Source organism: Apostichopus japonicus, chromosome 12 (assembly GCF_037975245.1).
Source record: "Apostichopus japonicus isolate 1M-3 chromosome 12, ASM3797524v1, whole genome shotgun sequence".
In the NCBI taxonomy this organism is placed as follows: Eukaryota; Metazoa; Echinodermata; class Holothuroidea; order Aspidochirotida; family Stichopodidae; genus Apostichopus; species Apostichopus japonicus.
Window position 1 is genome coordinate 15,030,383 of NC_092572.1, and position 23,005 is coordinate 15,053,387.

A 23,005-nucleotide genomic window follows, 5' to 3' on the forward strand; every position below is an offset into this window, starting at 1 on the left:
TGGGTTACTCCTCACATTATCAAATTTATTGTTGAAATATAATTTTCTAGAAAATTTGATAACCTGATTGACCTTATTGCGATATTGAGAATAAATAGTTTTATTTACACCAGACAGGTTCTTAATATGTCTTTTAAATAGCTTATCTTTTCTTTTGATAGAAACTAGAATACCTGCAGTAATCCACAGGTGTCTCTTTCGACGTCTCTTAGATTTGGTGACGCATTGCTCAGGAAAGCATTGATTATATATGGCATTGAAATTGTTATAAAACATAGAATAGGCAATGTTTGCATCAGTTTGGGATGAAACATTTTCCCAAGAAGCATCTCGGATTGTTGAGAAGAAATTCTGTACATTTGTTTTGCAGTAGTTCCTCACATACATAGGGCCCCTTTGCCTACTTTTGTGTATGGCAGTTTGGAGAAATAATGGATAATGGTCACTGAGATCGGTTACAAAGATACCAGTTATTAGTTTGCAGTCATCATTGGTTATAACATGATCTAAAAGAGTTGCAGAAGTGCAACCCACAGGGGTAGGTTTGGTAATAGTAGGAAAAAATCCACTGGCATATAGTAAGTTTAAAAGTCAGCAGATTTAATATTGTCAGCTAGATCAATATTATAATCACCCATAATGTACGCACTATGTCGTTCATTCGGGAGTTAGGTTAAAATTTTGTTTACGTGTGTCAGAATAATATGCAGTGAACTTTTTGGAGGCCTATAAAATACGCCTATGGTATAATTTTTCATTGCTGATGTTGTGTCAACCTCTATGAACATTGACAGAATCATTGAAAATGCTTATATCGTTTCTGAGTTTGCAATTTAAATCGTTGTTAACAAATAAACAAACACCGCCACCTCTCCTTTCGGGACGATGCCTTTCAACAAGCGTATAGTTATTGATATGGATTAGGGGGGATATATCTGCAGTAAGCCAGGTTTCGGTAAATCCAATGACAGAGAAATCCTCCTTCTCAATAGAGACGTAAATGTAGTTATGTCGTCTAAGTTTTTGTTAAGGCTTCGACTATTATGGTGGAATAAAGACAATATATGTTCGCTAGACATCTTGTTGTATGAAACAATATCGTAGTAATTGCATGCGATAGCTTCCTCCCCTGTTTCAAGGTATTTTGCAGCTTGCATCGCTATAAATAAGTAAATGTATAACATGATTGCCATAATCTTTGCATAGGTTCTGCTGAAGAATCCTTTGTTCTGACATTTCTTGCTCTGCTGAGATTAGGAATAAATGTTTTCTTTTCTAGTCTGATAGTTTGAAAGCCGTCTTCGTCTAGGAATATTTGCCTTTTGTGGGGTTGGATGTTTCCCCTTTGTGTGCTTGCCCCCTCCATCGGCTGAGATCCAGTCTCCAGTTGTGTTCTCCGTTGTTCTACTACTTTTTGTGTTGGCAATGTCGTCTTTTGTTCAGTTCGCTGTTGTTGGTTGGTTTTCTTTGACTCCTGGTTAGGATTACTCGGGGGTCTGGAGTTTGTGTTATTGTTCTTCTTTGCTGTTGAATCTGTGTTTTGTTCGGATTTCTGTGCCCTGACCTTGTTAGCTTCTTGAATAGCGTGATCATCCTGTTCAACTGACCCAATGACTACTCCCTCAGACTGATATTGTGTTTCGTTTTCATGTGTATCTAGGGTCGAGCCAGCGTCTGTGTTGTCATGGCGATACTCTTCAAACATCTCAGGACAATTAAAACTTTTATGTCTATGTCCAAGTTCTTGGCATTTAAAGCATCTGACCTTTGGGCAATTAGCTTCCCGGTGCCCTTGGACATCACAAACTTTACATTTGTAGTTAGGACAGTTTCTCCTGATGTGATCGCTTTCCAAACACAGATTGCATACTTTAGTTTGACCATTGTGCTTTAAGTTCATATTAATCCCGTTAATTCTAATTGCGTAAGGCAAGCTGTGTTCTTCAGGTAGTTCTAACTGTACATATCGTATTCCGTTCTCGATATTTGGGAATCTGGGGAAGGTCTTTCCTTTTCCATTCGCCTCTTATTTTACACCCATACTAACAAAGTTTTCCTGTTAGATCTTTGTCCTTTATGAATGAAGGTACTCCGAAAACACTAACAGAAAGGAACGTTCTGTTGACACCAGTAGAAACTGATTCCCATTCACGAGGAGTCCACTGTCCAAAATACGATCAGCTTGTTCCTTTGCTTTTAATGTGATAATCCAGCATCCCAAAGATTTCACACAACTTGCAATTCCATCTCTACCAACATCATTCATGATAGCATACAAAATCTCAGTATCTTTATATGAACTGTCAGCAACTCTGATGCTACACTCCTTTAATTTCTCCACTGTTGCAGAATCCGTACTAACAATCTTGTAGGCTAACGAACGTCGCAAGACGTCATTGCCGAGATCTCCAGCGGAAAAAGTATTCCAAAATTGGAATAAAATAAAATTTTCTGCTAAATATTGTCTCAATTAGTGTCTCAAATGATACAATTTGCAATGATGTAGTGAAAACCACACTCTATTTAACCTCGGAGATCATTAGAAAGTAGAAAATATAAGAGCTCCGTAAGGAACAGTGTTAACAGGTTGACGGTTGGTTATCCAATAACGGTTGGTTATCCAATTTTTTGACTTCATGAAGTCAGATCAACTTAAAATTGATCTCAAGGATTGGGCTTTTTGATAGGTCTATTTATATGTAGAGATATGCACTAGTTAATTGCAATTTCAGCCCTCCAAACTAGTGTAGGGATATGCACTAGTTAATTGCAATTTCAGCCCTCCAAACTAGTGTAGGGATATGCAATAGTTTATTTGCAATTTCAGCCCTCCAAACTAGTGAAGGGATATGCACTAGTTTATTTGCAGTTTCAGCCCTCCAAACTAGTGTAGGGATATGCACTAGTTTATTTGCAATTTCAGCCCTCCAAACTAGTGTAGGGATATGCATTAATTTATTTGCAATGTGACCCTTCAAACTGGTGTAGGGATATGCACTAGTTTATTTGCAATATCAGCCTTCAAAACTCCAGGAAGTTGCTGGTAAGGAACCTGAAAAAGTTTGTGGTCAGGACCATTGACAACGTGGTTTATACACACAATCAAAAGATTAATGTATATATCCAAAAATATCAGTTATTTTTATCTCAATACATTACATGTATAGAGATATTGTAACAGTAAGTGGGACTCTCTCTTCTCTTAAAAATTTTTCAGCGTCTTCATACAAAGTTCTTTTTCTCTGAAATTTCCAGAGCAAGCATATATCATATAGGCCAACAAAAGTTACTATTTTTTATTCCAGAATTGTATCTCATTCCATGACTTTTTCACCGATTTATGTCCAAATTTGGCCAAATCCCTCTGAAAAACCGTTGAACCAAGGCTTTTTTGCACACGCTACAAAACTTGTTTGTTTCCTTGTTTTTGATAATTAAGCCCCGCCTCCAAGTTTGGTTTGTAGCAGATTGGCAATGACTCAAGCCCCGCCTCCAAGTCTGGTTTGTAGCAGATTGGCAATGACTCAAGCCCCGCCTCCAATTCTGGTTTGTAGCAGATTGGTTAGGACTCATGGCAGCTACATGTTAGATATACGAAAATGGCCACCCTCGCGACCAATATCTATACTGTTGTGAGATATGCTGCTGGTACTGGTAGTGTATTGCACACTATTTCATACACATTGTCGTACTACATTTAATTTATATTAGGACTTCGTCTGTTTATAGCTCCATGGTTTTAGTAATATCAATTTAAGGATTGTACTGTTGTTCAGGTAGTTTTTCAGAGCAAGAGTCATGATAAGTTTGTTTGATTGCCCATCAGGTATTTTTGTATAATTACGTATACACATTGTTGTGTTTACAAGTTTAGGCTAGGCCTACAGTAGTGCATCCTATATTAGACTTTCATTTAGTAATGGCCACATTAGCATTGTACTGGTGGTGTTCAGGCAGTTTTGGGGCAGGGTGCAGTAAGTTTGTTCGATTGCCTTACAGTGTGTTTTAATTTTAACTTAAGTTTCCAACTTATATTTTAACTGTGACTCCATAAATTTAACATAATGTGAATGGTATAAACAACAACTATTAATTTGGAATAGAGTGTATATTGTGCATTCTAGAATGAAGCATCATTATGAATTAACAGCTTGTTTGGTATATTTCTTTAACCCCCCCCCCAAAAAAAAAGAAAGAATTAAGAACAAAAATTATAATCTATCACATTTTATTTTCACTGGAGTATGTATAAAAGAGGAGCCAGCCATAGCATCACAACTTTTATAAGACTATAAAAATTAAATAAGGTTATGTTTTATTTATAAGGATATAAGATGTATAACTATAAGGTTATAAGAAGTATGTTTAGCTTTCTTTTGAACCTGTGATGTTTGACATCAAATATTCAAAGAATTAAAAGAAAATACTAAAATGGAGAGGAACTGGGGTGGCTATAAGGAGAGGAGGAGGCCACCCATCACTTTCAATTAAAAACTTGTAATCTACTTGTACATTATTTTTTCCAAGTCATAAATCCACGAAATCTTCATGTCAAAATTATTGAGAAGGAAAAACGGGTTGTTTTGATACTTGGAAGTGTACACAGTTTTGATGGTAGTCACCACTACAGTCTACAGTAACGTACAGTAGGTCGATAGGCCTAGCTTTCTCAAGGTGGGCATCAAGAATATGGTCGAGTTGTTCGCCTCTTCTTATTTGACTGTTGTCATTGACGTCAAACTATATGACCAAAAATATTATATATATTGATAATTGTAGAGACAGAGCAAAGATATGAAACTAGGAATCGAAATTAGAACTTCCAGTATTGAGATACTGCATCATTGATGCTCTTGTTAATTAACTTTCCCTGCGTCAGTTTATCATCAAAAGCTCTATGAAGTAATAACATGTTTCATTTGTAACTTTTCTAAGATTTTGACTGATATGATGCTTTTTTTGTAGTTTGACGTGAAGTTAGGTGTTGCAGAAAATGTACTGTACGTTTGCAGTGTATGCTGAGGGCAGCTATGGAGACCAGGTACAATCAGGTAAGTTCGTTCCTTACTTTTTAAACATCTTAGGTCCAAGCATGTGTTATATTATGTGATATGCCTGCTACTACTGTACTAGATGGAATAATTATTTCAGTATGTGAACGAAGACGTTACAAGTATTCATATTTGCTTGCATTTCATTTTTATATTGTAGGTGATTTCTGTTGGTAGACAGCATAAGGCTAGATAGGTTGTACATATTCTGCGGTATTTGCCAGTAGCACCCTCAGTTTTATCACAAGTTTTTGTAGTATAAGATGGCCGTGTCCATGTGTTCGATAAAGGTAGCTGTTGTGTACATATTGTTGTTGGCGTTGGTACATAATAGTATTCCATGGCATTGGGGTTAGTTGGTAATATGTACACTTAGAGTTGTAATAAATAAGCTGTATTGATTCCCTTCAGCTATCATCTATTGACAAAGCAAATATTTTTTTAGATAGTTATGGATTTTGGACAAATTTAAGATTTTATATCTTATTTTTTTTTATCATATGTCGGTTATAGCCATGATTTTTAGAATAGAAGGTTAATTTTTGACATGAGATGCATTGTGGGTTGCATGGCATAGGCATTTAAAAGAGCCTTCTACTCCTTAATATTAAAGGAGCCATTCACTCTTTAATATTTTCTGAGCATTAAAGGAGTGTTCCAACATTTAAAAGCTAGTTTATGATTTCATCAAGCATTGTTTATTACACATTTGTTTTCCTTTTCCTCCTATTTTTTTATGTAGAGCTTGCTAGTGGGGAACAAAATACCAGCGCTTAAAGAGAAAAACTGAGTTCTGCCTTCCCTTGCCATACTATATCTCCCCCCCCCCCACCCACCCACCCCCCCTTGGATGTCGCAACCAGACTTCTCTAACCACCCAATCCTTTACATATAAACAATGTCCAATCAATTGCCAGGTAGTGTTTATAGAGTTATAGAACAACAGTGTTTGTTTCAATTATCAAGGAGACTTCTCTGCATATGCTGGTCTTCTCTACTGCTTTCAAATGCTAGCTAATGGCTAACTTGATCAATTGTCTTGCATTCTTTTCTTGATATAGTTTTGCCTTCTTTTGTGTAATCTAAATAATTAAGTCACTCACTGTTTTATTTAAAGGCAACAATGAACTAAGGGATTTTTTTTGGATCAACAGATAACTTCTGGAGATGAGTGGAATAACCCCAATGTTGGATGCTTCTCGGCCAAAAGATGTTTTTCTCATCAACTTCAAAGCAGTTGCTACATATTGATAGATAGTGTTCAAAGTTAAAAGTCTGCCAAAGCAATAGTAATAATAATAATAAATCCAGACCAGGTACTAAATGCATTTAACATGTGCACACTTCGGCAGCCGCTGCTGTGAGTATCCACCTTTATAATTACTTTCATGATTCATAGAGCAGGTTCCTTTTTTCTTTACTTGGATTTTGATCACTTTTTTTTAAGATCTTTAGCTTGACTTGTCACATTTCGATTTGTTTTGATTAATACCTGGTTGACTTTATAAATTTGCTGACCACATAAAAGAAAAGAAAAAAAAGAAAAAAAAACTACCTTAAAAGCAATGATGTAATAGATTATGGAGGATTTTAAATGTTCTTTGAATATTCAATATGTTTGCCTAGCATTACCCTTCCTGCAAGTTGTTGACCAAAGCAAATCGTTAAAAGCAAAGATGTCATAGAATATGGAGGATTTTGAATTTTTTGCTTTGAATCTGACAGGTCTCAACTATGAAGTGTGGCCTATTGCCGATTAGTCAAGATGCCTTGATTTGTGGTGAGATCTCTATACTATGACTACACGGAGGTCGTGGTCGAGGAGGAACAGAAGGATCAAATCATCAGGTCCCCTGGACCCAAAAACAAGATCCTATTCTTGCGTAACCATGTATCGTCTGCTGTGGTGGGTCCATAGAGGAGGCGTACTTCCTAGCCCTCAACTGTGTAGCAGCATGTGAGATACAGGTAAAGAATTAGCTGGACTTGGTCCAACGTGGTCGGATTGCTTGTAAAACTTAGCAGTGTTAGGCCAAATGTTTTCTGGTTATGTTACAGGTTGTTCATTCTCCTCCATTTCAGAATATTTTGGAGACCTGTGAAAGTTACAGAGTTTTCCTTTTTTAAGCTGTTTTTTAAAGAGCCGGGAATGGGTTAAGGGGGGGGGGGAAGGGGTTAGGGTTGAAAATGGACAAGATTAGTCAACTCGAAACACAAAGTAAATGGTATGGATTGAGTTAATCTTTGTTATGACCCTCTCCTCTGAGAAAAGTTATCTGAAATTTTCAAACTGTTTCCAAACAATATAATCAATTTGGGATTTTTATTGTCTTGGGAATGATTGTATCTCCTAGCCTACACTGAACTTGATTTTGCCATTAGCATAGTCTACTTCTGTATCAATATGTAGTCATTACAGTACTCTCCTCAACTCTCTCCACCCCCGAAGATTCCGCTTCTGTACAAACTTTTGTTTGCTATTTCCTGAGTCAAACTAGGCTCTGAGTAACAGCAGAAAGCCACCCGCAATAGCAAAGCCTGCTCCATGAAATGAAAAGAAAATAACAGCGGTTGAAAAGTATGTTTGACTGGAATAATTGCTAGTCTTGATGCGACTTGCCTACTCCAAATCGGATTTATGGATTTGGATTAAGGCATAGTAGGGGATGTTTGCTTTCTAACATGTATGTGCACTAATAATGTTGACATTCAGCGATAAAGTTCCCGTAATATTCTTTTTGATGTCTGACCCCAAGGGCAAGGTTACCCACCTGGGAGATGTGTTTCATTATTGACCTTGGAAACCAGGGTCTTTTGGCTAATGTAAATCCTTAGAAAAGCTACCAGTTGAAACTGTGGGAAAATTTCCCTTAGAGATCATTCATGAAAGTCATAATTGAGTTTTCTATTTGTATGTCTTGAAGGTTCAGCAACACACTTTACTAGTGGGTTAGGATTTCAAGTGGTGGGGGAAGTGGGGGGTGTTGATGGGCAGGAATGGGAGTACTTGGTCCTCTCTTCTCCCTGCAGCATCAAGAGTTGGTTGTCTGGGTTTTGTCAACCTACAATTTTATCAATCGGTGTGTGTGTGTGTTTTTTTTTGTCGAGTCTGGGTAACAAACAATGGTCATTACAAAGCGTATTATCTGCCTTCTAATAAAGTTACCCTTACCTAACACGAATATAGTCGATAAGTATTCAAAAAGTATTCAAAGATTTCCTTAGTATTCAGAAAATTTACCATATAACACACAGTACAAAATAAGTATTCCAATACTAATACGAATAACTATAAGCCTTCGTCAGAGCCAAAATATGTAAATGAGTGAAGTATTCGAATACCTATTAGGTATTCAAATAGGTATTCAAATAGGTATTCGAATAGGTATTCGAGTAGATTTGGAATAGCTATCTGAATACTTAATTAGCTCATTTACATATAAGTATTTGCTAATTTAAATAATTCCGCTCTGATGAATACTTATAGTTACTCGAATACTTATTCGCTAGTATTCAAATACTTGTATGCTAATTAGTTATTTTATGAAGGCTTAACAGGTTTCTGAATACTTACTCGAATACTTATTGAATACTTGTATGCTAATCAGTTCCAAGTAAGGAGAGTTAGGAATTTGGCCAGCTTGTTGTCCTAGTTATTGATTAAAACTCTCCAAACAAATAATGAGAATAACCAGAATTCTGAAGTCTCCTTTTTTATTCAACAACTATAAAATTACAAAACAAAACAAAAATAAAATACAGCTTCTTCAATTTCATGTATCTTGGAGCATTCGTGCACTTGTATGCAAACCGTTTGTTCATCTCTTGTGGCTGTGGCTCTGTCCACTGGTTTCTGCCACACATACTGTGAATGTACTCTGAACATAAAACAAATAGAAATAATTAATAATGATAGGGCACAAATATACATTGGCACAATAACCACCCACCAGAAACGGAAAATATAATATATAATATTCAGTGCATAATACAGGGACGTCGCAACGCGGGGGAGAGATGGGTGGCTTTAGACCCCACTTTTTTTGCAAGCAAGCATGTTTACACATGTCTTACAACATGTCACAAAGTTTATATATAACCTTACTAGCCCTCCCCCCCCCTGTAATAATTATTAAAATGATGAAAAATTTGGCTCCTTGCATATAACCACATATGAAACACAGAAATGTAATCACATTAAACCCTGCATGCCCAACACTTAAATGTTTTGCATTTTTATAACGCTATTTCAATGGTAAGTAAAATCTCTGTAGTACGGTAAGAGAAACGTCAGACTTGAACGTGAAGTTTGACTAGGTAAAACTAGGAAAATCCAAGTACTTGAATGTCCAAATAATTACCAAACATAGGCATTGCCCCATGCACCCATAAGAATAAGCTTAACTGTAGTAACCCTATAAGTTTAGGCCTAAACAAGAAATATACTACACATATAGCCTTGTCTTATTTTAATTTGATTTTTAATTTTATTAACTGCAAATATGCTGTTTATCGTGGCACAAGACAGGAGAAAATTAGAAGTTGAACTTGGTTATTGTGCCATTGTCAGAAAGTTTCAAATGATTACACATAGAAATGAAACAGAAAAAAGGTCAACATACCACTTATTTTGATGATTTTTCTAGAATACGGCCCCTTTCATCTCCACTTTATCAAGCAGACTGCATTTTCAGTTGCATTTTCTTTGTCCATCACCGACTCCACTAACTTGTTGATCTTTCATCCAATAAATAACACATTTTTGAGGCTTGGTCTTCTTCGATGGGTCAACAATATTTTCCATATTCTTGGATAACTGCAGCAAGTTCTGAACATTCATTATTGGATATTTAGGCCTAGGCCTATCGCTGTGGGATAAAATTTATTTTCTTCCAAGTTTCAGCCTAATGTTAATAAAGTTCAGTCAGGCTGCAAGGACTGGAATAAATTTAGTCCGACTCAAAAACTGAAACATTTATTTCTGCTAACTCAAATTCAATCTGCTAATAAAAGTTGAATAACATTCAAGAGGAATAAATATCTATTCAAAAGGGAGTATTAAGCACAGAATACTAAAACAGTAAGTCTATGAATATGATCGATGAGATTTTGGAAAGGCTTCATGCAGTTTTCAATCCTCCGCGGTATATTCAAATACTGCCGCACCTGTGCACTTCACCTTGGCCAGAAAGCGTATTATAAATACTAATGTAATGACACTTACATCATGAAAGGAAAGCTGGGATGCTCCTGAGGGTCTTTGTAAGATTGATGAGCTCAGCTTGCGCCCGCAGGCGTCCACAGGATTCTGTATCAAATCGTTTGGAGAAGAGGCTTATAAACACAAACTTCCGTTTTCCTGATAGTGTTACAATGCTTCTATTGTACCTCATACATATTGTACATAATGCTTTTGCCTATTTGCTATCAAGGTGCCTTGCAGAATCCAGGCATTGGTTATATCCACCATAGAGAAAGTGACATCTTTTTGTTCATTAAAGAGCAAATTATCAAATAGCCAAGTTTGGTCCAGTTTTGTTGACAGACAAATATTTTTTTGTTGGATAGAAACAAATGAAGTATTATTGCCCAGACAGACAGTTGCTCAAATATTTGCCTGTTGAAGGAGAAGTGCATTTCTGTGTTTGTTCTGTAATGGCAGTATTTAGCTCTTTTGTCCCTTGACAGAGAGATGGAAGACAAAATGCTTCAATTGAGAAGGATTCAAAGGTTTCATCAAAAGGACGAAAGTTCAAACGGGATTTAAGCTAAAAAACGACTCTTTAGTGGGTCTTGTATTTTTGAAGCATGAACGCCAAACGGATGGTTTCTTCGGCAAATCATGTACGATGTTGTCGTCCTCTTATATGAAATTGTTGAGTTTCATTCCTCGGATGGCATATACAAGATGACAAATATAAGAATCTCCTTAGTAGTGTTAGGACCAGCAGAGCAAAGTCAGCGACGAGAAACGACAAAGGAGGAATAAGAGAGATTAAAAGAGTCGCTCGTAAGACTTGTGTTCGATAATGTAACAACAAACTGCATTCAAACGCTTTACCGTATGCTAATTATTCGTGACAGATACATGCCGTAGGCCTGGATAATGTCATCCACCTACCGGATGAAGTCAGAGACAAGGTCGGCGAAGCGACTGCCAAGGACGCAGGTGGGGTCAGTGAGACACGACACAAACTGAAGGTCGGTGAACTGGAGTTCGAAGCCATGATGAGACATTTGGACAATATGGTAAGATTTCAAAATGCAAAAATTCCAACTCACTTGGCCTGCAACGTCTGTGCAGCAGACCAACTAGCCTTATTTGCATTTAAAGATCTGGGCAGACATAGCAAGCATTTACTATGCTAATTGCCAACCGATGGCGTCGCTAGTTAACGTATGAGGTTTTTGATCATATGTGTACCAAGCTAATACGCTTTATTAAGTGAGATAATTCAGTGAGAAGTGAGTTGTAGGAAGTCAGTGTGGATAAGCAGGTAGCTTCGTTCAGTCAAAGTAAACAGCTGTGACGTATCAGGATGGTTGGATACACCATTTGATTTGATTTGTGTCTTACTTGAAACTCTAATTGTTACAGCTTGATACTCTCTTAGATTCAATATATATAGTATTGGCAAGCTCTTGACTTAATAATCAGAATGGTTTCATACGCTATTGAACATAATCCAAACTTTATCGGTTTGGGGAACTTCATGAAGCTCCCTACAAGTGATCTGTCGCACACCCCACCCATTTTGAAAATATTTTCAAGATCACCTGCATCCAAAATTGTGCAGTATTGCATGGAAATGGCATAGAAACGGAATGTTCCAATTAGTTTGTCCTGAATGCACCAAAGACAGCGAATGTGTGAGATTTTCAAAGAGATACTTGTGAAAGACTTGATATGTAATCATTTCATAAGTAAAACAGCAAAGAAGACAAAGATGGAGGAATGTTGTGCTGCTGATGTAAGATGTAAGAGTGACTTAGATCTGCAACCAGCACAAAAATTTGATCACAGGAACTTTTTAATTTGTTACAGGGTTACATAACAGGCAACGTGTACGGCCAGCCGTTTGTGAGACACAAACTGAAGCCCAAGAGCGACGTCGCCTACCCAGCAGCCTCCACCAACTTCATCTACATCTACGACAGCGAATTTGAGAAGAGCAGATACGAGTCACCGATCAAGATGTTGAACAGGAGGCAGGCAGAGGAGAAAACGAAATGGCTGAACACGCCAAACACATACTCCAAGGTGGAGGTAGCTCAAAAGTACGCCAACTGGGGAGAGAAAGGGGAAGACGAGGGCTACAAAACAAAGATACACCTGAGTAGTAGTGACATGTAATTGGTGGTAGGCACATCATCCGTTTGACAGAATCACCCGACACAATCCTTAATTTTGGACATTTGGGGACTTTGACAATTCAAGACATCGAAAAGGCACCTGCCAAGGTGAGGAAAATGTTTTGATTTTAGCACTTTCCAGAAACAAAAAAATCTAAATCTAAAATGTCCTACAGATGGAATTATCAGAAGTTAGTCATCCTTTGTTTGTTTGCTATTTATTTAGCAAATGTTTGATCTTTTCAGACGGAGAACAGGGATAGAAGGGTTGTTGGGGGGAGGGGGAAGCGGGATTGTCACCATTCTGGACAATGTGATCCGGGGCGGTGATTTGTTTCAAATATTGATGGGGTACATTTGCTTGGGTGCAGGCGCGTAGCAGCTTTCATCCCCCAAATTGTTCTCGCGCTTTGTGATATTTTGTATATTACTATCTAAGCGGAGCGCCACCATCGGTTGGCACGCAGCATACAAGAAAATTTCTGGTTTTGATAGCCCCCAGATCACCGAAAATGGCACTTCTCAGGCTTGAAAATGACCAACCAGATGAACACTTTTGCCTGAGAACCAAGTTTTTCCAAATAGTTTTTTTATTTATCCATTACCTATTTTAAGATTGACACCAGTCACACATCTGTTGGACCTCATTGCATCTCCTGTGGATCATTGCTTTTGTAGGTAATACTACGTAACGGCCCACAATACCCGTCAGCCCCACTTTTCGAGGTTTTAAAGCCCATTATTTGTTCAGAATTTGAATAAACAAATTCACTTCAAACATGCCCATAATGTTGCACAAAATATCATCTATGGACAACCAATATAGAAAAAAAAAACCTTCAACCCCTAACAGACTGGCCAAAATTGCACGAGTAGAGGGAAGTATGATGAAGAATGTTGGTCAGGGAATTTTCGAAAATTCAGACACAGTTAATTTATTGGTGAACAAATATAAAAACCTCTTATAACAGCTACTATAAAACTTTGATATCATAAAAAAAAATACAAAAAAAAAATCGAGGGGGGGGGCGGTCTCCCCCTTCGCCCCCTGGCTACGCTCCTGCGGTTAGAAATCTTGTAGGAAACAGGCCAAATGGAAACCCAGTGATTATGCGTCATCCACAACTCTTCTCTCTGGTTACATTTTTCACAGTGGGTAGGTGACAAGGACCCCAAGAGTGGTAATGCAGTCGCTATCACCGATCCACAACAGTTTGCAAGACAGGGACAAGATCATAAGGAGTACAAGAAGAAGGTTTAAACCGTACGTTGATGATGTTATACACTGTTATTTCTAATTGATTGTTTTATTTTTGTTATTTGTCACCTCTTTCTCCTTCCTCTCACTTCTTTCCCATTTTTTCGCCTTTCCCCTAATTCGGTCTTTCGAGGAGTGAATGATGTATCTGGTATGTTATAGAAAAAGTGGTAAAAAAAAAAAGATAATGTAAAAGTGTATCAGTGGGTGTTGCCCTGGATTCGTTGAAGCGGACTCCCCACGTAGGTAGGGTTCTCCCCTTGTAGGGAGCGGACTCCCCATTTAGGGAGCCATTTCCACATGTAGGGAGGGTTCACCCAAGAAAGTTTTTTAAGTTGTGCTATTTACTACTTTTGTATTTTTATGGTAGGTTGAAGCGGATGGGTGTATATTTCCTCACGCCCCCGACCCCCTTCCCACCCAGGATCATTTAACACACAGCAGACCCTTAGCAAGCCTCAAAAATTTGCTGTGAGAACTTTAAACATTCTTAAATCTCTCCTCCTTAGTATCACTATTCAATGTCCTCTTAGTGTTATTTTATGTGTCTTCTTAGTGCTATGTTATGTGTTCTGTCATTCTGACATCTTTGATAGATGTCCCAAGGAGTGTCTGCCGGTGAAATTTCCGTAACCATATTACCCAGAAATGAAAAATTGATGACATCACACCTGCATCCAACAGAACGAGGCATTTAGCACTCATGCCACATGCTCCTTGCAGCTGGTGCCAGGACCGCGGTGGCAAAAGGCATGAATTTTTAATGCCTCATCCTTAATGGCAGAGAGACTATGAATAGAAGTGTTATAATGTTACCAACGAGGATGTTGTCTACTCTTTGAATTTCAGATTAGGCAAGAGCGTTTTGGGGATAAGACGCACCCTGGACCCATCTCTGAAGTTCTGGCAGGTATAACTTATGGAGATGCATGCAGAACACAGGTGCGTTGGAATTTTCCTAGTCTCTGGCCCCCTCTACCTTCCATTCTTCTCCCCACCCCCTCTGAAATTATCTATTAAGTCCACATTCTTAAAGGATATCTCTTGTTTTAGATTATGAAGAGCAGAGCCACCCACCTATTTCTGTTTATAGATTGTTTATGATTTGCATACTAGTATAAAGTATACCGAATAAGTTCGGTAGTATGTCAGCTGATAAGGCTTTTTGTTTCATGGACAAGACCGTAATAAGTTGGTGTAGGGTTACACAGCAGTTGTACAGGTATGCTACTGTAGACAAGGACAGAATAAAGCGCCCTCGCTACCTGTTGTGTTCTAACGCGTCTCATTCCAGCACAACAGTGTCCTGTTTCATTTAAGCTTTTACACTGGTTCGAGAGTAAACCACCTGTTTCAGCCCGATGACCCTCTAGTAATATTGTAAACATTGATCAAGATCTAATAATATGGTAAAGTTTGATCAAGGTACCAGTTTACTTAAGAATAGAAAGTCTTTTTTTTTTCTGTCTGTAGTTAGGTAATAGCTTGGCTGGCCTATCCCCCAATCCCAACAATTATTTTTATGTTATTTGATTAAGCATTATCTTGACCGCACCTACCAATGGGCTGCCAAAAACTTAAGTATCCTTGCTTAGAAAAATTGTAAAAATCTTCATCATTAATCCAAAACAATCACTAAGTAATAGAAAGAGAGAAAATAAAAGGGAGGGGGGGGGGGCAATTTTGTTTTATCAATGTGCCTGGTGTGACAGTAGTTAGGATACGATTTCATGTGTACTTATTAAAGTGTGGTGAAAATGATGGATGGTCTCGACATTCCTTCCGTTAGGTTCTATGTAAGTAATATCAGTGAATGTACCACAAGAAAGTACATGAGCTACGGGGAAAAGTTGAGATATTAGCCACTCCCCCCTCCTCCCCCCACCCCACTCCACCCAGTAAAATGTGTGGGTAAATTGACACTGAAGCTAGTACTTGGACATGCCACTGGAGTTGCACTTCATGTTAAAATCAATAGGTTGAACAAACTTCCATTGATAAGATCGAATTAATTGATCAATCTCAACTTACTAAAGCCAGCTTACTCGGAAACAAATATCTTTCAGTTATGGCTTGTTTTGATATTCTTCATTAATGATTACACAAAGTGATTGGTTTTAAGTGTAGAAATCATGTCACCTTTTATGTGAGTCATAAATCAATGCTTTGCTTTACTTTTGTTGGTGAAATCGGTTTGATCAGTGCTGTTCAACCCAACCTCTACCCCCCACCTATCCCCACCCCCCAAATTGCAGTTGTTTTCGGATTGGTTTGACTAGACTCACATGTTTGAAAGACTTGCCTGCAGCTTTTGTTTACTTTTCAATTGAGTGTTTTGTTTTGAAGTTATTTTTGAAGTGATATTGGTTTCGTAAGCTTCACTTTCACCCTTTTTTTGCATGAAAAAATGTTTTTATGGTAATGTGTGTATCTTTGCTGAACATCAGAAAGAAAAAAATACAAGAAGATAATTTCATAATGAAACTATAGTTTAGAGAATTAATACCCAGGAGATTCTCAAAGAATATTATTTTAGATTTGCCAGATTTTCTGAAAACATCGGTTCTGATCCTGCCAGACTCTATGTTTGTTGTTCAGTTAAAGTAGCATTCAGCTTGAAAAATCTCCATAAAAAACCAAACCATGTATTCCATATCAAATACAAACATAAGTGATGTTTAAATGATAGAAATTACACAAAGAGGAAGTTTTAACCTCCGACTATGTCCATATTAGCTGTTAGCGTTAGTCTTTACCATGTTTTTACTGTTTCTAGCTTTAGTGTTTGGCTAACAAACAGTTTAAAACAAAAAAAATGGGGGAAAAAGTGCTCCTTTAATCTAAATTGCCTGCATGGAATATAGCTCCACTTTTAGTCAAATTACAGTAGTGCATGTCACCTTTAAACCTTGTCTTTCTTCAATCTCCTTAAACTAGATCCCCCAAAATTGCTTGACTTTCTCTCCAAACTGGGATGTTGCCTCAACCAAATAGAGGGGAGAAAGGAGAAACTGTTTTCTTTCTTAATTCAGCCATCTTTTTGGGCATTTGCTACAATGATGTGATTTTGCTGTGACGTTGTCACAAGTCTGTATTTACTCTGTCGTTGTCGTTGATGTTGTTGCAAGTTTTGGTTTTCCTTCCCCACTCGGTCGACCAGGATGTGCCACTGTCGGATTCTCGTGACGGTATGTAACCAGGCCAACAGGAATAGGAAATAAATTTAATAACAAAACAAGAACAATAGCGCATCTTGGGAATAAAAGCAACCGAAATATCATCATTTTGTCACAGTGGATTTATATTGCAGACTTGAGGTTTCCGTATTATCTATGAGGACATTATTAGAACAAACATCAGTAGCAACTGAAGTTCTCTCTCACCCTGTTTACTTCATCCATTTTCATTTTTTCTTGGTGGTGAAGGGTGATGGGTGTCAGGCGCGGCGGAACGGAAAAATTATTGGGGGGGCTAATGTGTGGAGACTATCTAAGCGGAGCGCCACCATCGGTTGGCGCGGAGCGTACAAAAAAATTTTGGGTTATTTCAAACCCCCAGATGGCCGGAAACGGCACTTCCCGTGTGTTTTATGCTGCGAATACCTAGCCCTAAAATATGGGTCAGTCTCAAGTCTGCAATTTCTCAGATTGCACGTAAAAGTCTGTAAAAACATTGTAATTTGTATATTCGATGGAGAGTAGCTATTATACTCGTAGTGTACTCGCAAAGACGTTTTTGAGTGGAGTAAGTGCAGTGGCGGAGCTAGGGGTATTGGTCGGGGGGGGCAAGAATGGCCTGTAGGGGCGCTTTCGACACTATCTAAGCGGAGCGCCACCACAGGTTGGCGCGGAGCGTACAGAAAAGTTTTGAGTAAAGATACTCCCTAGATTGCAGGAAATGACCCTTTCCGGGCCTTGCTAATTTGCAGATAAACGGAGAATAAATAGGTGTCGTCGCCATTTTGTCGGAAAATTACACCAACAGAATATGACAAATGTCAATAGGTATATGAGAGCGCAATAAAATAGTCAATAATAGCGAATAAGTAAAAAGTATATTGAAAAGCTGAAAAGGGCGCCAGCAGTCCATTTGAGTCTGTCGGGGGGGGGGCATCCGCCCCCTGACAGTATATATGGACGCTTCGCCACTAAGTAAGGGGATGTTGGAGAACTGGCTGAAATGAGGCAAGTCATTGGCCTAAGACGAAGTTGTGTTACGCTTACTGGTACTCACACTCACTGCTTCCACTTTTCACGGGGCGTGAAGACGCGGTTGGGGTGACAATGTGGTCTATAGCCAGGGGACGGGCCGAGGGTCCCCCAGCAATTACTAAAATTATTACACCTATATAGTATACGTGTGCATCGGACAGATCGACAAGTATGCATTGAAAAATGGGCAGATGCACGTTTCGGAGCCTTGGTAAATATTGGGGGGGCTTATCATGCATTTGCCCCCTCAACTTTTTCATTGGGGGGCTGAGCCCCCCCAAGCCCCCCCGGTTCCGCCGCCACTGATGGGTGTGGGGAAGTGGGGGGGTTAAATGCCACCCTGAATATTTAAAATATGCAAAATTCTTAAAACCACAGAAAGATCAAATGTAAGAGAGGATTAAGATGTCTTACTTTACTTTTCATATAGCAGAAGGGACAGAGGTGATCAGGCTAATTAGCCATGTGAAGTTGCACCTCTTTGGGCGTGTGTTGGAGGGGGAGAAATACACCAAGGGTTTCGTACAGAAATATTGCATAATATTGCCTTCACCTGGTGGTAATTAGAATTGAATGAAAAGTGTAGTACGTTAAATGCTACTTCACAAAATTGATTGATCTCTTTGGGCGTGGGTTGGAGGGGGAGAAATACACCAAGGGTTTCGTACAGAAATATTGCATAATATTGCCTTCACCTGGTGGTAATTAGAATTGAATGAAAAGTGTAGTACGTTAAATGCTACTTCACAAAATTGATTGATCTTTTAGCTTTCAATTCAGGCTTCGTCTCTGAAATGCTCTCTCAACCGATTCTCCATTCAGTGATAAAAGGACATCTGGATTCAACTTGAAGTCTCTGCTTGTTTGTTTGTTTCTGTCCTCTCTAAATATGAAAGTCTCAATATCTGTCCCATCGATGTTTTGCCATGCCAAGCATCATATATTTACGGACTAATTGCACCCATTTCGACGGTGCTGAAGTAAAACTCATTAAAGTGTTTTAAGGGAACTATCCAGTAGCTACTTGACTCGACTGTCAACTTATTTTCTATGGTTTCAATTTTTTCTTTAAATGCATTGGGATATGGGTATTTTGAGTTTTTCATATGACGTAAACACAAACAAAAATGTTGGTCATGAATAGCACACAGCTCCTCTGTTTTTACTTACATTTCAAAACTGAGTAAATTGGTTGGTTTTATAACTTGCCTCGTAGTTGTGTTCTGATGAATATCCTTCATTGTTTGTACTCACTTTCATGTGATATTTAGGTATAAAGCCCAATTATGCCTTCCATTATAAGCACGAACAAACTGTTCCCTAACCCTATTTTGGTACCATTGTGTAGTTAATAAGCAGACAATCTTGTAGGTGCATTGTTTGCCAACTATTTTGGCCGAATCTCAGAGAACGAGCGAGAATAGAAACCTCCAAAACATTATTATTCAGACCGTCCAGATGGAATGCATAGTGAGACTTTAACATCAAAGGACAAGATGTACAGTGACCTTTGAGTTAATGTTATATATTCTTTGATGGTATGATATTCCTTTTATTAACCTTATATTTCTTACATCATGGTGAAGCGTGTAAAACCTACCTTTATAATCCCCACCGGTTTCATACACAGTGTATCAAAGACTGGAACAGTATGAACTATCTTTTTAACTGTTTCCATTCATTTAGAAGATAGTACAGTATTCAAATGGTGGCCTTTACTGTAGAGTTGTTTACTCTGTTGTTCACTCTGATAGTTGAGTATAATTAAGTGACATAATATATGCTGCAAGACACTTGGGCGATATTTTATGAAGGAAGTACGTTCCTTTGTAGCTACTTGTTCTGTTTGCTATATGATCTAACTGTTAACAATGAATTATTTGACAACCTGTAGGCTTTATTTTCACACTCAAATGAGTACTTATTAATGATTACCCACATTGTTGATTATTATAGATGTGATTGAACACACAATATCACAACCTAATTAAAAGGCTTGTATTAGTATACATCTCTCTCCAGAGGCTCCAGTTCACTGTACTTTCATCAAGGGATGTCATTTTCTTACCATGTTTTCAGTTTTAGTACTTTTATCTTTTATGTTGCTGTTTAATTATCATTCAATTATGGTGTGTATGTATGCTGTTGATAAATAAAAAGGATTCCAGCTTCCATGGAGTGGTAAAATAAATAGCTGTCCTTTGAGTTTCTGATAAAGCTAAGATTTATATCAGAGCTGTAACATTATGTAAATGTGGTTTTCTGTTTCTTAATCTTGGCGTCCAATTGCACTACACATCCAACAAGTGCAGATACCCACTCCCCCCACTCCAAAGATAAGAATGGGGTTACACGGCCCTTGTAATAATAATAATGAGCAGTTATTTTTACAAAGGTTAACCAAACACAAATGTGGGAGAAGCCCGCACACGCGTATGGATCACAACTTACACTACGGGTGGCTTCCAATTCAACATTTTATATAAAATTTAGAAACTCATTTTAGATGGGAAAACTGTAGACTGCTCTTGGATGATAAACCCACCTTACATAGAACATCCTGATTGCCAAACCTAATTGCTTCAAATGCCATTGCCTTTATCCACTCGATCACAGCACCAGTGGTTCATCCTAGATGAAACCTGGCAGAGGGAGGGGGGGGGGCACCTAAGATACAGTTACAGCAACTGAAGTAGATATAACTATTGATTCTATTAAAATTTAGCAAACCTCTACTTTACCCAACCTCTACTTCAAGACATGCATAAGGAACAGATGCTCTAGAACTCTGCACAAAAAGGTAAGACTGTATTTTAAGAACAAAACCTCTACATGGATCACAGAAACAGTGAATTTCATTTAATACCTTCATTTATATTGGAGAATGGGTTAAAAATTCAGACAATTTATCTAAAAAATCTCAAATGTGACATTGTATCACAAAATTTAAGCAGTTTTTGCCAAAATTTGTTGTATCTGAAAAAGTTCATGCAGCTAGCTAAACAATTTTAGGCTGACATTTTTATGTCAAGATTCGCCCCAAGAGTCCCCCTCAAAAAGTGTAAATTATTATCTTTAGAATGTCTGTCCCATGGATATGCCAGACCTACACCCTCGCCCCCCCCCCCCCGGGTTGATCATGACAGTAGGCCTACTGTCCCGCCTAGGCCTAATGCCAGACCAACCCATTCGGGTAATGATATGTTGGTCATTAAAACAACTTTTCTGACGAGATTCGCAGCGAACTCAATAAATTATCTTGACCAACATGACTAATGACCTTAGGCCTATGTTATGAGACCATTTGAATTGTTTCGTTGTAAATGTAATGATTTCAAATGGATATGCATCTAGCATGTCATTGCTAGTTTTTTTTTTTTTTTTTCAATTAATACGTTGATATATTTTGCGGTGTTTGTCCCACATGGCTTGCCATAGACGCACACGGTCGTGGTCAAAGGTTAAGCAACGGAGCGCGAATTATGATCTGTATATAAAGCTCACGAAAGGTTACACGAGCAGTGCAGTTCGCTTCCTGGCAGCCGTTGGCTAACAATTCATACGTAATTGTAATTTGTAGCCTATTCTGTATGGGGGTTACTGCCAAAGAATGTGAATGGCAGATATATTCGCCAGCTCGAAGGTTGTGTATTAGTTTTGTGGAGCAAGTTAGTACTTCACATTGTTTGAGTCAGCGAGCGTGAGAAATTACGCTAGCCTATCATATAATAGTATCGCTTAGGCCTAACGATAGGCTAGCTCACGTAGGCACTGGCGTCTATACTAGTTGGAATGCTAATCTAGGCCTAATATGATATTCACTAGACAAACGTAAGTAAAGTAAGTCACTTTATATCTTCCGACAAAATACTAGACCTAGCTGGTTGGGCCTAATTACTTTCTGGTTAAGGCTAGTACAGTTAGGCTAGGCCTAACTTAATTAGCCTAGGCCTAAATGTCTTTAAATTCCTACCAGAGTAGCCTACCATAGCCTAGGCTATGCCATCTAGCACTTAACACTAACAGTAACACATCCTCAAGAAACTAACTCGCAGCCAGATAAATTAGCTTAGGATGAAAGCTCTCTCTCTTTCCTTTTTTTTTTCCATCATGACAGGCGAGGCCGTTGGTTTCTTCTCCAACTTTCAAGAATAAAAACGATAGTTTCCTCCCTGAAATTATTTTTAGGGGTTGAAACCAATGTTTTTCAGGGGAGGAAAGAAAGACGGCTTGGCTGTGGAAAGAATTAATTTAGGTAGTGAAGCAACTGTACGTAGTAATTAAATGTGTCTTGTGATTTAGGAGAGTTTGGTGAAAGAAAGGAACATATTTCAAAGAGACACTTGTACTTGTAGTTATTGAAGAAACTGGTAAATAGGAAAACAAGGAGGGCATACCTACTGTATAGGCTAAATTGTCTATGTTATTTCATTCCCACAATGAATGCCATACAAGCAAACAACCCATTACCACTATGAATTCCACGCATGTAAATTACCCCATGTTCGCATACAATCCTATGCAAACAATCCGGCCTATTCACACACATTTTTTATCTTCCAATCACTGAACAGTTACACAACGAAGATACCTGGTCACATTTTCTATTTTCATACTATCACAACTTTCTTTAGCTTACTGTACTCTACAAGAATATACAGTCAGAGCCTACAGAACAACAGTCTCCTCCCTTGAAAATAGTATGTTAGTTTCCTTAACCATGTTATTTTTCACCCTTAACTTTACCTTTCTCCCTTTAAATCTTTTGTTACAATTATTCCACTTACAACATTTATTCTTTCCACATAGCCTAGCCAATATGCCTCTCATGAAAAACCTTAGTTAACTCCCCTGGAAATGTTAGTTTCCAGTGAAAACGTACTTGACTCCCCTATGATGTAGGGGAGGTAAGTTACTCAACTTTTAAGTGGGAGGAAAATAACGTTGTTAGGGGAGGGAACAAATGGCCCCAGGCTAGGCCTACCACCAAATGAAAATGGGAAACCTAGGCTAGCCTACCAAAGCGAAGGCTAGATAGAGATGAGGACGAACTAGCCTATCCTAGGCTTCTTATACAAGCAACGGTACTTTGTAAAATGAAATTCTCAAGCAATTAGGCCTAGCGCTGTGGT

The 23,005-nt window shown here is 38.2% G+C and overlaps 2 protein-coding genes across 41 annotated transcripts in view; one reads left to right on the plus strand and one right to left on the minus strand.

Annotated features, from left to right (window-relative positions):
* Positions 1–23,005, minus strand: part of LOC139977961 (uncharacterized) — a gene marked incomplete in the record, with an annotated part of 396,810 nt that overhangs the window by 190,105 nt on the left and 183,700 nt on the right.
* LOC139977966 (gamma-adducin-like) overlaps positions 1–23,005 on the plus strand; it is a 48,779-nt gene that overhangs the window by 16,699 nt on the left and 9,075 nt on the right. For 29 of the 40 annotated variants that reach the window (XR_011796785.1, XR_011796794.1, XR_011796804.1 and 26 more), the window contains 8 exons: positions 4,966–5,051; positions 6,206–6,411; positions 6,777–7,019; positions 11,136–11,300; positions 12,097–12,512; positions 13,558–13,668; positions 14,512–14,604; positions 16,600–22,957. Coding sequence is in view for 4 of the 40 variants with exons in the window: in XM_071987810.1 (XP_071843911.1) it covers positions 11,277–11,300; positions 12,097–12,405 (333 nt within the window). In the remaining 36 variants the exon portion in view is untranslated. Of the gene's footprint in view, positions 1–4,965; positions 5,052–5,874; positions 6,412–6,776; positions 7,020–11,135; positions 11,301–12,096; positions 12,513–13,557; positions 13,669–14,511; positions 14,605–16,599; positions 22,958–23,005 lie in introns of those variants that run through there. The other 11 variants (XR_011796786.1, XR_011796795.1, XR_011796792.1 and 8 more) reach the window with 11 other exon arrangements.